Below are 14,630 nucleotides of genomic sequence, written 5' to 3'. Positions count from 1 at the left end.
TCCCTTCCCCCCTCCCTCCCCTCCTCTCCTCTCTTCTTTTCTTTTCTTTCTGGCCTAGAACTGGAATCCAAACCCTCACATTCTAGGCAAACACTCATCACTGAGTTACACCCTCAGACTTCAGAGTTTTAGATTAGAGCTGTGTCTTGACCACACAACCACAAAGTCCATAGAATGACCAGGTTCTGGAGAGATATAGTAGTTCCCAAGCCTCCATTCCTCTGGGTGTTGTGCCCAAAGGTCACACAGCTACTCACTGGTCACTGGACTGCATGAGTTCTATCAGATCAGAGAACAGCACATCTCGATTCCTCTCACAGAAGCCACTGACATCATAGGAGACCTGGAGGGAGACAGTATTGAAGGTTGGTGAGGAGCAAAGAATTTCATGTGTGAGTGTCTGGGCAGGTGGCCAAGGATACTATGGGGCTTGCTTAGGGCTAAGAGGACTTGGGGTTATGTCCAGTTAGATGAAATCTGTGTTTCAGAATAGTAGGTTGTGATCTGTTGTTTGGGGCCTGGCTCCCAGATGTCTGATGTTCAAATGAAGCTGGAAGATGAAGGTTGGAGTTGGAGTTAAGGGGTCAGGGCTGAAGTTTTAAGAAGCAGGGAGAGGTTGAGAAGTTGTAGGTCAAACTTGAGGGTAGGGGACTGGCTAGGACAGGTCCGGTGCTACTGGGCATCTGTTCTAGCATGTGTGGAGTCCTGAAGGAGATGCTGGATGTCGTCCTCAGTGACGAGAGATAGAGATAGATAGATAGATAGATAGATAGATAGATAGATAGATAGATAGAAAGATAGATAGAGAGGTGTCTCTCACTGATCCTAGAGTTAGTTCAGCGATTAGCTAAACTGGCTGCCCCAAAATCCCAGGGGTCCCTTGTCTCCAGGCCACCTGTGCACTGGGTCTGGTCTGGGTTTGTTTTATGTGGGTGCTGCGTATCTGGACTTAGATCCTCCTGCTTGTGCTTTATTGATTTATCTCCTTAACACCCAGAAAAATTTTGTTTATTTGTTTTGAGAAAGGGTCTGACTGTGTAGCCAATCAGGGCTTGTAATTCTATTTGTAGACCAGGCTGGCATTGAATTCACAGAGATCTGCCTGCCTTTGCCACTGGAAGGTTGGAATTAGAGGCTGGCCTCAGATTCCCTATATAGCCAAGGGTGGTCTGCTCTTTCTGCTTCTGGGATTGTAGATGTGAGTGAGGGTCAAGGGGTGATTTGGAATTTTGGTTGTAGATTATTTTTTGGAATGGGGCTTCAGCTGGGGTTGCTATTTCTTTTTTAAAATTTATTTAATTACTATATCTACATACACTGTAGCTGTCTTCAGCCACACCAGAAGAAGGCGTCAAATCTCATTACAGATGGTTGCGAGCCACCATGTGATTGCTGGGATTTGAACTCAGGACCTTCAGAAGAGCAGTCAGTGCTCTTAACCACTGAGCCATCTCTCCAGCCCCTGGGTTGCTATTTATTTATTTATTTATTTATTTATTTATTTATTTATTTATTTATTTGGTTTTTCAAGACAGGGTTTCTCTGTGTAGCCCTGGCTGTCCTGGAACTCACTTTGTAGGAACTCACTTTGTAGGAACTCACTTTGTAGACTAGGCTGGCCTCGAACTCAGAAATCCTCCTGCCTCTGCCTCCTGAGTGCTGGGATTAAAGGCAAGCGCCACCACACCTGGCGGGGTTGCTATTTTAAGTGTGATCTTTTAGAGGTCTTGCTCATGGTTTTGGCAGCCCTGGTTGAGGACATTTGGGAATATTTGCTACCCCTACTGTGGTGGCAGAAATAGCAAGGAATCTCTTGGGAAGGTGGCTATAGCTTGGGTCAGAAACTAAGAGATTCCTGTAGCCTCTGGTAGGGGTGAGGTGGACGGGCTCCATCCCATTTTGTTTGTTTGTAACGGGTTTGGGGAACAGTGGGTCAGGTTTTTTTGTCAGAGGCTTATAGCTAACATCGAATGCTGTGGTGTGTGTGCCAGCATAGAAGACCTATCTTGTCTGTTAGGAGCTGCCTTGCTAATTAGGTAAACTGTGATTAGAGGCCAGTGTGTGTCTGTAGCTCTGGCAGAGGGGACATGAGGCAGGTGTCCAGGAAGAAGTCTTTGGGCCACTGGGACAATCCCTGATTCTGTTTAGCTGGGGCCTCTCTGGAAGAGGAGCTTGGTCAGAGGAGTAGGAAGTTTGCAAACTGGACAGGGATTTGTGAGGGGGCGCCCACTTAGAAGGGAGTTCCACGCACCTTGCCTGCATAGTGATGGATGACGAAACCCGCGCTCCAGCTGTTGAAGTGCTCGTGGGTGCCCACTGCCGCTTGCAGCTTTTGTAGCAGTGTCTGGTCCGCGCCGCCACCGGTAGCATGCATCGTGGCACACACATCATCTAGCACGCTCATGATGCCTGGGGGGCTCTGAGAGGAGCAGAGGTCCGGCTCAGCCTGGCTGGGGTCCTCCCTGATTGAGCCGGGGGGGGGGGCTGGGAGGGAACTCCTAAATACAAGCTCAAAACGTGATCGCTTTCTTTTCTCTTTCTCTTTTCCTTCCCTTTCCTTCTTTCCCCACACTCCCATCTTTGTCTTTCCTCTCCTCCCACTTCTGGCGTGCACAGAATCCGTGCCTCTTTTCCTTCCCCAAGTTGATATTGCTTGGAGGATATTACCACGACTCTGAAAATGTTACCAATGGGAATGTTGAGTAAATAAAAGAAAGGTGGGCAGAAGAATCAGTGGATGGGTGGCTGGAAAGATATTTCAAATATGGGTTCTCCTCACCCCTCAGGATATCATAAACCCTTTCCAGGTACACTGATTTAGCTCTGGAGTCCCCTGTGATGTCCCCTCCTAAAGTCCTCACCAGCTTGTTTTCGATGAGGTCACACACAATTTTGTTGTTGAAGTATTCGATGGGGGTCCAGCGGATGCCCTCTTGCACGTACTCCTCCTGGAGGTGGGGGGCAGTAAGACAGTGTGGAGCCTGCCTCTCCATCTCATCATTCTTCCTTGGGAGGATATCCCTGCCTCTGGTCCTGCTGACATACAGCCAGCAGGAGTTGTAAATAAATACCCTTATTTGAACTTTGGGCTTTCCACCCCCCCCTCTCTAATAAATGTTTTTTTTGATTCACTTTACATCCCAAACACAGTCCCCCTCTCTCCTCTCCTCCCAGTCCCACCCTTACAAACCCCTCCCACCATTCTCTTCTTAGAGAAGGGGGAGCCTATCTTGGGTACCACCCCACCCTGGGATATGTAATCCCAGCAGGATTAGGCACACCCATCCCTTTATTTTATTTTTTGAGATAGGTCTCATGTAGCTCAGGCTACCCCTGAACTCAATAGGTAGCCAAGGATGACCTTGAACTCCTCTTGCCTCTACCTCCTGAGTGCTGGGATGGCAAATGTGTACCACCATGCCTGGTTTATAATGGTTCTGGGGATGGAATCCACAATTTTGCATGTAGGAGGCAAGCTACTCATTGCGCTACATCCCTAGCCTGGGCTCTTTTAATATTTATTTTAAATCACTTTTTCATTGTCTTTGCTTTGTATGAGCACCTCCAGAATACATCATTTGTCCTGAACCCTTGCCTCAGGCTCTGCATTTAAGACAGCGGGGAAAAAATCAAAGCAGATTTATTTTCTTTTTCAGATGCTGGGGTTGGAATCCAGCACTGCTGAGCTGTACACTTGAGAGTTCTTGGCAGCGATTTCTGTGCTGCCCCTAGCTCTCTACCCATGTGTCGAATACTACCCGGCACAAAGCAGTTGCTCAAACAACTGTATTTTTTTCTACCTTTCTTTTTTGTTGTTTAATTTTCTTTAGCTCTTCCTTTCTTTCTGTCTTTTTTCTGTCTTCTTTCTTTCTTTCTTTCTTTCTTTCTTTCTTTCTTTCTTTCTTTCTTTCTTTCTTTCTTTCCTCTTATTCCTCCCCCCTCCTCTTTTCCCTCCTCTCTCCTACCTCTCCTCCTCTTCCTCCTTCTTTGAGATAGGGTCTCTCTATGTAGCCCTGGATGTTCTAGAACTATCTATGTAGATCAGGCTGGCCTCAAACTCACAGAGCTCCTGCCTGCCCCTGCTTTCTGAGTGAGTGCTGGGATTAAAGGTGTGCACTACAACACACAGCTCTATGTTTCTTGTTTAAATTGGATTCCCACCTCTGCCTCAGCAGCAACCTCTGTGTTCTGATTTCAGGTATGCCCTGCATTTTCCTCCTGCTCTCTCCCCACTCCTATTCCAGGCTGGCTACAAACTCACTATGAAGTCAAGGATGAACTTGAATTCCTGAGTGCTGGGATGAAAGGCATGCAGCACCACACCCAGTTTATGCAGCTGGTGATGGAACTCACGCCTTCGTGCATGCTAGGCAAGTGCGCTCTACCAACCGAGTGGCATTCCTAGCTTTCCTTTTCTCTTTATAAATTATATGTGGTATTTTGTTATAGTAACAGGAAGCTTAATCTAATGCAGCGAGCAGAGAGAGGTGGAATAAATTTGTGTGTGTGGGTCCTCAGTGGCATAGAGACTCTTAGGCTTGACGTTCTGTCTCGTGACACTTGGCTGCCCTGCCCACCTGCTCTGCCTTCAGCGTGAGCTCAATAAAAATCTGTTGCAGCTTTTCATTGACGAAGTTGATGCAGAACTGTTCAAAGCCATTTTTCTGTGGAGGAAAGGAAAGGGCCTTTCTGTTAGTGGGCTATGCAATGTCTCCGGCAAATACTGGGTGAGCCTAGGTGACAGAACAGGGTTGGGTTGAGGGTGAGGGGCAGCCAGAGCCAAACCTGGAAGATCTCAAAGCCGTAGATGTCAAGCACGCCGATGCTGTATTCTTCCTGAGGCTTCTGCATGGCACGGTTGATGGCCTATGGGAAGGTAAAAATGGGGCCAGTGGACACATGGCCAAACCCATGCCACTGGTCACCACCCTCTTGTTATATTTTAAAAACTCCTTTTTCCTAATTTGTGTGTGTATGTGTATCTGTGTGTGTGTGTACTCAAGTGCATACATTTGCATGCCATAGTGTGCATAAGGAGGTCAGAGGATAATTTAAAGGAGTCTCTTCTCTCTTTTCAACATATGGGTTGTGGGACTCACACGCAGGTCATCAGGCTTGATGAGACACTCCTTTATCCAGATTCATGCCTGGCTTTTAAAACTGTGAGGTGGCAGGAGGGCTTAGTGGTTAGAGATGCTTGATGATAAGCTAAATGATGTTGAGTTTGATCTCAGGAATCCACATGGCAGAAGGAGAGAGCCAAACCCCTCAAGTTGATCTCTGACATCCACACATACGTTGCAGCATTCAGACACACATGCAACACAATGCACACATGCACACGTGGTGCGGCATTCAGACACACATGCACACAAAGAAAATACATAAGCGTGATAAAAATTAAAATATGGGTTCTGTTGACAGAACTCACATACTCATGCTTGAAAAACAAGCACTTTATCAACTGAGGTCTTGCCCCCGACCTCTACTTATATTAGGCATAGTAGTACACACTTTTGTTCCCAGAAATCAGGAGGCAGAGGTGGGCCAATGTCTGTATGTTTGAGAGCAACCTGAATTACATAGAAAACCCCAGGTTGGGAGATCCTATCTCAAAATAATAAATAAATAAATAAATAAATAAATAAATAAATAAACAAATAAATGGAAAACCATAGGGTCATTCTAGGCAGCTTAAACTGGCCTTCGATTCATAATCTTCCTGCCTCAGGCTCGTGAGTGCTGGTGTGTATTACCATATCTGGCTCCACTAAATGTTATATGTTTGTTAGTAATATGATTATCACTGGCCCTGACATATAATGTTCCCTTCAACTCACTCCACCCAACTCCATACTTATCCCTATGTCTCCTTGACAACCATCTTAGCTCTCAAATGCACCCATCCAGCTCTATCTCCATTGCTGTGATGGGACTGGGAGGGCTTCAGTAGTCCCTCCACTTGTAGGTTGTCCAAGCTGAAAGCTGCATGTCACCTCCTCAGGAACTGGTGAGATGGACAAATAAAGCCTATCTTCCCATTTGTGGGTTCAAATTCCATTGGCTTGTTAAGCACCAGGCATCTGTCAGACTTCCCAGGACTGGTCCTACTCACCTCCACCAGGAAGTCGAAGAGTCGGGCATAAAGTCCCTTGGCCAGTGCGTCACGAGTGTAGGCTGCCTGTTCCACATTGAGGGTCACATCAATGGACTCACTGCGTCCACCCCATTTGCTGTCCATCTTACGGCTGGTCAGCTTCTCTTGCAGCCGCCCACTGTCTATGCCCAGCAGGTAGGCTGGGAAAGCTAAGACTGCCAGGCCAGAGCAAAAGGAAGCAGCTGGTCAGGCTCTCTGGACATAGGAGCTTCCCCAGTGACACCAACATGGTTCTCTTGGGATTTGAAGTGGGAAGAAGCAGTCCTTATACTAGAGCCTGATGCCCGACATCACCCACACTCACGGTCTACGCTCTCCACACGGGCATAATTCCCTTCTTCACAGAAGCTGATGTTCCCCAGGTGCAAGATCCCTGCCACGAGCTGCAAGACAAGCTGCTGCACACTTGTCGGAATCCCGATGACTTGCATGGCGCTCTGTGGGAAAGACAGGGACAGCTTATGCTAACAACTTTGTTCTCCACCATGAATCCAGGATTAGATTCCTGGGCCCATGGCATGAACACAGGGAGACAAGATGTTTGGCAGCCTGATCTTACTTTGTGTGTGTTAGGCATCTGTGTTCATATATGTGTATGGCAGGCAGAGGTCAACCTTGGGTGTCATTCCTCAGGTACCACCTACCTTGTTTTTCTCATTGGATTGGAACTTGATAAGTAGGCTAGGCTACCTGGCTAGTGAACCCCAGTAATCTTGTCTTTGCCTTGACAGTACTGGTGTTACAAGCAGGTACTATCTTCTCTGGATTTTTAATTTTTAAAATAAGTGCTGAGGCTTGAACTTGCATGGCAAGTATTTTACTGACTAACACATCTTAACTGCCTGATTTGCCTTGTGTGTGTATGTGTGTGTGGGGTATATGCATTGATATGTTTGTGTATGTATGCATGTGTATGAGTACACATGTATATGAGAATTCAAGTTTACTTGGAGGCCAGAGATATACATTGGGTGTATTCTTCTATTGATCTCCAAGTTAAAAAAAAATTTGGGTGTTAGAAAGACACGTGTGTGTGTGTGTGTGTGTGTGTGTGTGTGTGTGCGTGTGTGTGCGCGTGCGACACTGCCTGTGACTGGAGGTCAGAGAACAATCTGCAGTTGTCTGTCTTAATTTTTCCACTTAGTTTGGGACAAACTCTCTCAGCTGCTGCATCAGCTAGTCTAGGTGGTTCAGGAGCTGCTGGACATTCTCCTGCCTCACTGTCTCATTCTTCATGGAAGCACTGGGATTACCAACACCTGGGCTGCCACCTCCTGCTGTTATGTGGATTCAGGAATTCTAAACTCAGGTCACCAGGCTTGCACTCCAAATGCATTTTTACCTTCCGAATCTTCTCCCCAGAGCTCCACCTTATTTTTGACACAATTTCTTACTCGTCATAAAGTTAACTGATTTGATCAGACCAGATGACCAGGGAATTCCCAGGGTTTTCGGCCTGTCTCTGCTGCCCCAGTGCTGGGGTATAAGCATGTGTTGTCACACCCACCTCTTTTATATGGCCTTTGGGGATTGAACTCAGATCTTTATGTTTCTACAGCAGGCATTTTTTTGTTTGTTTGTTTGTTTTGTTTTGTTTTCAAGACAGGATTTCTCTGTGTAGCCCTGGCTGTCCTGGAACTCACTTTGTAGACCAGGCTGGCCTTGAACTCAGAAATCCGCCTGCCTCTGCCTCCCCAGTGCTGGGATTAAAGGTGTGTGCCACCACACCCGGCTTTACAGCAGGCATTTTACCCACTGAGCCATTCCTTGGCTCCATGATATGCCTCTTTCACCAATTTACTGTATAACCTTGGATAAATGCCTGAGTCTTTCTGTGCCTCATTTTTCTTATTTTCTTAACATGAAAAGGTTCCCTGAGGGCTGAACTGGTGGTTGGTGCTTACCAGGGTCTCGCTGAAGTCACTTCGGTCATCAGTGCCTTCCACCTTGTAGGTGTCTGATTGGTTGAGGTAGTAGTAGTAGTCTGGCGTCATGAGTCCTAGGTTCTGCTGCTGCTCCTGGGAGGCCCCTTCCAGAAGCTGGAGGGTGTCAGAAAGTCATGCATCTGACCCAGCCTGGCGCAACCATAGTGGTTGCCTTACCTTCGCACACACTGCCCTGCCCACGTTCCTGGGATCCAGATGGTCTCCCTCTGCCTCCAGCCCCTTAGACTCCCCCCACGCACCTGGTAGTAGATGTGGAAGTTCCTCTCATTCTCATTCTGCATGACCACACGAGACTTTTCCAGCAGGAAGTTGGAGATCTTGCCTCCATCTGGTTCTCCACCTCGACTGAACTGGATCTCAAAGTACTTGCCCTGAATTCCAGAGAACCATGTTAGCATATCCCTGACTCCCAGGAATATATATGGGGCAAGGATTACAATCTCATGAGCCTCTTCCCCACTTCCTCTAATGATCTGGACTTGTCTTTCTCTTGCCTCCACTCTCTTATTTTTAAATTACATTTATGTATGTATGTATATATGTATGTATGTATGTATGTATGTATGTGTCCTGTGCTATGGTGAACATGCAGTCATCTGAAGCAACTTGTGGGAGTTAGTTCTTTATCATGTAAGTCCTGAGGATTGAACTTAGGTCCTCAGGCTTGGTGGCAAGCATCTGCTGAGCCATCTCGCTGACCATCCACTTACATATTGACTAAGCTTGCTCTTTTCACCAGTCTTTTCTCTAGATTTCACAGACTGTATGGGGCCATGATCCTTAACATATTCATCTCCTGTGATGCTCTAAGCTCCTGCGAATTGCACTTACCTTTGTGCTCACCTCATGTCCTCCCCAACACATTTTAGAAATTTCTATGTTTCTTTTGTGTGTGTATCCATGGATGTGTGAATGAGAGGATGCATGCTTGTGTAGGTGTGGATGTGGAGGCCAGAGGTTAACGCTATGTGTCTTCCTCAACTGCTCTCACCATATACATCAAGGAAAGAACTCTTGAATCCAAAGCTTGACGATTGCCTAGTTTGAGCTAACCACTTTGCTGAAAGAATCTCCTGCCTCCACTTCTCACATGCTGGAGATCTGCACTCAGGTCCTCCTCACACTCTTAAATGCTGAGCCTTTTCTCCAATCCCTCTACTTTATTTCTTGAGACAAGATCTCTCAATGAATCTAGAGCTCACTGATTGGCTAGACTGAATGGCCAATGTGTTTCTCTGAATCCTTCTGTCTGTAGATCCTAGTGTCACAGGTGTGTACTATCATATCCAGCTTTTACATGGATGCTGGGGATTAAATTTCGATCTCTCCTGAGTGGCTCCAGATTCAGTGAGAGACCTTGTCTCAAAAAATAGAACAGAAGGGCTGTATCTATAATTCAGAAGTAAACAGCACTGCTCTTTCAGATTACCGGATTCTATGCACACCACCCCCATGTCTGTCCACAACCATCTGTTACTCTAGTTCCAGGGTTCTACTCTAGTTCTTCGGGTTTCCAAGCATACCATGCATTCACATGGTACTCAGACATACATTCAAAACATTCATATGTACAAAATAAATACTAATCAAACAAAAAATAGTTAGGTGATGAGCTATTGAGGAAGACACCCAACGTCCACCTTTGGAACCCACATTCTTGCACGTAAATGTTCATGGGCACACATTAAGTGTGCATCCACACATGCATGCACCCCCACACAGAAAGAAACATGGAGGCTAGGGAGATGATTCAGGGTGTGACGTACTTGCCATACAAGTCTGTGTGTGTGCATGTATGTTTGTGCATATGTGTATATACTTGTTTGTATGAATGTGCGCCTGTGTGTGTGTGTGTGTGTGTGTGTGTGTGTGTGTAGAGACAGCAAGTGCTTATTTGAGGTTATAATGACTCACAAAGCGGCTGGAATTGTTGTTGCGCACGGTCTTGGCATTGCCGAAAGCCTCAAGCAGTGGGTTTGACTGTAGGATTATGTCTTTGACGTGCTAGGGGTAGAGCCAGGTAGAAAGAGATCAGTCTGGGTCAGATGGGTGTAACCCACATCTCCTTCCATTCTTGTCTTACCTGGACCTTGTCTCCCCCGCCAGACACCTTGGAGATGTAGCCCATGATGTATTTGGCAGCCACTGTCTTCCCAGCTCCGCTCTCCCCACTAGAGGGGGTGGGAGGAAGGAATGGTTAGAGGGCAGTAATATTGAAAAGACCTTTCCTAATGCCTAGTCAGTCATTAGTTCATGCATTTATTCATTCTTTTACTAAGCACTCAGTGTTACTAAGTTTACTAAGCACCAGCCCTACTCTAGGTTCCAGAGAGTCAAAAGTGATCAAGAAAGATTGAAAAAAAAATAAGCCCCTGCCTCAGGGGATGGAGAGATGGCTTAGTGACTAAGAGAACTTGTTAACCCTTGCAGAAGACCTGCAAGGGTTTGCTTCTCTACGCCTACTGGATGGTAATAGCCACCTGTCATTCCAGTTACAAGTGGTTTAACATCCTCTTCTGGCCTCTGAGAGCACCAGGCGTGGGTATGGTGCTCCGATGTGCATGTAGGCAAAACAAGCACACGCTTAAAATTAAAACAGTAAATTTTTAAAAATTAAAAAAATGCCTTCTCCCTGTCAAAAATGGAGGGGCTAGTGAGGTGACTCAGTGGGTAAAGGTGTTTGCTGCCAAGCTGAGTTTGGTGGAAGCAGAGACCTGATTCCTAAAAGTTGTCCCCTGACCTTCACACTTGTACTGTGGCATGTGGCACCCCCAATAAATATAAATAAGGAAGTCGATAGAATTTTAAAGTCCCTTGGGCTGGGAAGATGGCTCAGTACCTGTTGCCAAGCCTGAAGACAAGAGTTCAATTCTTGAGATGGTGGGAGGAGAAAACTGACTCTTGGAAATTGTCTTTGAACTGCTACATGCATACGTTGGCATGCAGGCATGCATGCACCCACACACATCCACAAAATAATAAAAAATATAATGTAAAATGTCATACCCTCACATTTATTTTACATGTGTGTACATGTTATAAGGGTGGCATATGTGTTGGTGGTGTATGTAAATGCACATGTGCCTATATGCAGAGGTTGGAGGAGGCCATATGGTGTGCTGTTCGATCACTCTCTGCCTTATTCCTTTGAGACAGGGTTTGTTAGTGAATCTGGAGCTAGAGTTGTGGCCATCAAGCCCCAGTAACATGGCTATCTCAGTCTCCCCCAATGCTAGAGTTACAGGTTTGTGTGTTCATACTTAGCTTTTTAATCTAAGTTCTAGGAATTTGAACTCAGATTCTCATTCTTGAACAGCAATCACTCTTATCTGCTAAGCTATCTCCTCCATCCTGGAGCTTATATTTAGGAGGAACCAAATGGGAAACAATAAAATGAACAAATATACTGTATCAGGAGCCAAGAGATATAAGGAACGTAGAACAGAGCAATAGGGACAGAGGGACGGCACTGCATGGTTCATGACAAACCACCATCGGTGGTCATGTTTGAAGTCATGCCTAGATAGAATGTTCCAGACCCCCTCACCCTGCTGTACCTGATAATGACACACTGGTTCTCACAGTCGATCAGCATATTCCGGTACATGTTGTCGGTGAGGGCATAGATGTGCGGGGGATTCTCGTATTGAGCCTGGTGTGGGAGGTCAGGACTCAGCCCAGGGCTTTGGGACTTTCAGGGTAGGTATGGAGATACTTCCACCCATCCAACCCTGGACTCACCGCGCCCTGATAGAGGTCAATTTCTCGGTCAGTGAAGTAGGGCATCTGCTTGAAGGGGTTTACAGAGATTAGCACTGAGCCAATATATGTCTTGAGAGGTGGTTAAGAACCATACAGTATCTTGTTTTGCTTTTCAAAGTCTTCTTACCCCTTACTCTATCCTGACAAGACCACCCTTTGCTTGGAGAGAGAGATGAGATGCCTGAATGTACCTTGTGTCTCTTACGACATGATGGCTGGATCCAGAAATAGGAGAACGGGTAGTGTAGTGGTTTAGCTCTCCCAAGGCAAGTACAAGTCACTGGGGATGGGGGTGGTGGAATAGGGATGAGAAATAGGAGAACGGGTAGTGTAGTGGTTTAGCTCTCCCAAGGCAAGGACTTGTACTTGCACATTGTACTGTAGCAGCCACAGCATCTCAATCCACAGCACTATTGTTACTCGATGTATCCTTCAATCTGCCCATCCTTCCTCCATTTATTCGTCTTCCCCTCCAACCCCGGGCTGGGCTTTCAATGGCCCCTCTGCACTGCCATTCCTTTGGCATCCTTCCCTGTCCCAGTACTTCATCCTCCTGTGCCCCTGCACTACTTGGGATACGAAAATGTAGTCATCCATGAAGCGTTTGCGGAGGTTGCTCACAATGGCGTCCTCGGTGATCTGGGGCAGCAGCACCATGTCATCCACTCCACTCTGCTTCACGTTGTGACTCTGCCAGTGAAAGCGCTCCTTGCTGCCCTGGGGGTGGGGGTGGTGGAACAGGGGTGAGTCCTTGAAGGGGAGCATGGTTGGGCGTCTGGATGACCTTCAGCCCCAGCTTCTGAATGACTCTTTCTCAGCTACCCCAGTAATGCCTAGGATTTTTGTTTGTTTGGTTTTGTTTTTTTGAGACAGGGTTTCTCTGTATATCTTTGACTGTCCTGGAACTCACTCTGTAGTAGACCAATCTGGCCTCGAATTCAGAGATCCACCTGCCTCTGCCTCCTGAGTGCTGGGGTTAAAGGCGTGCGCCACCACCACTGTTTGGCAGTAATAGCTAGTTTTGTCAACTTGGCATGATTTAGAGTCACCTGGAAAGAGTCTCAGTGATGGACTCTCTAGGTCAGTTTGGCCTGTTGCATGTCTGGGGGAAATTGTCTTGATCACCTTAATGAAAGTGGGAAGATGTGTTCAATGTCCCCAGCCATATGCCAGCCCTTTACTGGGGAATTCTAGGCTAGCATTACACCAGTCCTTACAGAGAGAGGGTTGGGTACAAGTAAGCATGGGGATTAGTCAGTCTCTGTTTCCAACTCTGTCCCACTCCCCATATTCCCTCTCATCTCACTAGGTAGCCCTGACTAGCCTGGCTCTCACTATGTAGACCAGGCTAGCCTCTAACTCAACAGTGATTAGCTTGCTTCTGCCTCCCAAGTACTGTGATTAAAGGTGAGTCTTACCACATGGGCCTCTCTCTCTGCTCTTGACTGTGGATATGATCTAACTAGCTGCTTCAATTCCCTGCCTTGAATTCCCAACAATGATGGACTGCAACCTGGAACTGTGCACCAAATAAACTCTTTGTCCTTTAACGTTGTTTTTGTCAGGATATTTTATCACAGAAACAAAAAAAAGAAAACTGTTTCTTCCTCCTCTCCTGGGAACTCAATGGAGGTGAATAAGGCCCCTATTGGCTTCCTGTCCAGAGCAACATGCAGTCCTGAAACTCCTCTTTTGGTTCATCTTTCCATCCATACCTTCACCTTGTACCTTCCAGCCACAGAGGATGGCGCCATCCTATTGCCATGGCTTCCCCACCAATGAAATCTCCCTGAAGCTGTGCTCCAAAATAAACCTCTCTACATTTGCATTGTTTCTGTTAGGAGGGTATGTCACAGTGATGCAAAGGTAACTCCCTCATATGACTGATCTGATCCTATCTCTCTGTTTCAGAAAACCCGCTCATGGCTTCCGGTTATACCTCTATTCTTCAAGTCTACAAATAAATGGTTTGTTTTGAGACAGAGACTCATGTAGACCACACTGGGCTTGAACTCACTATGTAGTATGATTCTGCTTCTCTCTGCTCCTGACTCTGGATAAGATGTGACTTTCTGAGTGTTTGAATGACAGGTTTGTGCCATTGGGAGCATAGCACAAAGGCCCTTCTGCCCAGAGATGTCCAGGGAGACCAGGAATGTTAAACACAAAGGATTATCATTCCAGTGGGAAAGATGAAATACCCATTCTTCCACCCAGAAAGCAGGGAATTGGAAGTGATTAACAGCCTGGTGATTTGTGTTAGGCCAGACCATCCTACAGCCAGGACTGGAGGTGGCTAGTAATCTCAATGACCTTTTCAGCTAAGGGCTCTCCCAAGCTCCCATTACCAGGACCAGAGGTGGCTAAAAGCCCAAATGACTTCTGTGCTATCTGTATAATGGAGATCAGGCCAGAGACTTCCCTAGGCCCTTAAGCTAGCACAGGTAGCCTATCTCTAGAACCCATCTTTTTGAAGGAAATAGCATGTACCCTGAGTCAAGTTTCAATGTCTTTGTGTACTGGAATTGTATTAAAACAAGAAACTTTCCCCCAAATTGTACTGTGCTTTAAATATGCTGACAATGAACCACTTGTCATTATACTCTTTAGAAGTCTCTGTTTTTGTTTTAGTTTTTCAAGACTGTTTCTTTGTGTAGCCTTGGGGGTCCTAGAACTCTCTCTATAGCCCAGGCTGACTTCAAACTCATAGAGATCCATCTGCCTCTGCCTCTGCCTCTGCCTCTGCCTCTGCCTCTGCCTCTGCC

The 14,630-nt window shown here is 46.4% G+C and overlaps 1 protein-coding gene across 1 annotated transcript in view; it reads right to left on the bottom strand.

Moving 5' to 3' along the window:
- The window catches only part of Myo1f (myosin IF), a 50,447-nt gene that overhangs the window by 19,544 nt on the left and 16,273 nt on the right, over positions 1 to 14,630 (bottom strand). The window contains exons 2-15 of the mRNA XM_021185895.1: positions 12,445 to 12,582; positions 11,845 to 11,934; positions 11,661 to 11,755; positions 10,187 to 10,274; positions 10,018 to 10,107; positions 8,343 to 8,474; positions 8,062 to 8,196; positions 6,462 to 6,594; positions 6,116 to 6,312; positions 4,786 to 4,866; positions 4,578 to 4,664; positions 2,862 to 2,948; positions 2,252 to 2,419; positions 258 to 343 (exon numbers count right to left, since the gene is read on the bottom strand). Of these exons, the coding sequence (XP_021041554.1) occupies positions 258 to 343; positions 2,252 to 2,419; positions 2,862 to 2,948; positions 4,578 to 4,664; positions 4,786 to 4,866; positions 6,116 to 6,312; positions 6,462 to 6,594; positions 8,062 to 8,196; positions 8,343 to 8,474; positions 10,018 to 10,107; positions 10,187 to 10,274; positions 11,661 to 11,755; positions 11,845 to 11,934; positions 12,445 to 12,582 (1,607 nt within the window). The remainder of the gene's footprint in view (positions 1 to 257; positions 344 to 2,251; positions 2,420 to 2,861; positions 2,949 to 4,577; positions 4,665 to 4,785; positions 4,867 to 6,115; positions 6,313 to 6,461; positions 6,595 to 8,061; positions 8,197 to 8,342; positions 8,475 to 10,017; positions 10,108 to 10,186; positions 10,275 to 11,660; positions 11,756 to 11,844; positions 11,935 to 12,444; positions 12,583 to 14,630) is intronic.

The sequence above is a fragment of the Mus caroli genome, chromosome 17 (genome assembly GCF_900094665.2).
Source record: "Mus caroli chromosome 17, CAROLI_EIJ_v1.1, whole genome shotgun sequence".
Taxonomy (NCBI): domain Eukaryota; kingdom Metazoa; phylum Chordata; class Mammalia; order Rodentia; family Muridae; genus Mus; species Mus caroli.
The sequence above is the reverse complement of the archived record's forward strand: the minus strand, read 5'-3'. Positions and strand labels throughout refer to the sequence as shown.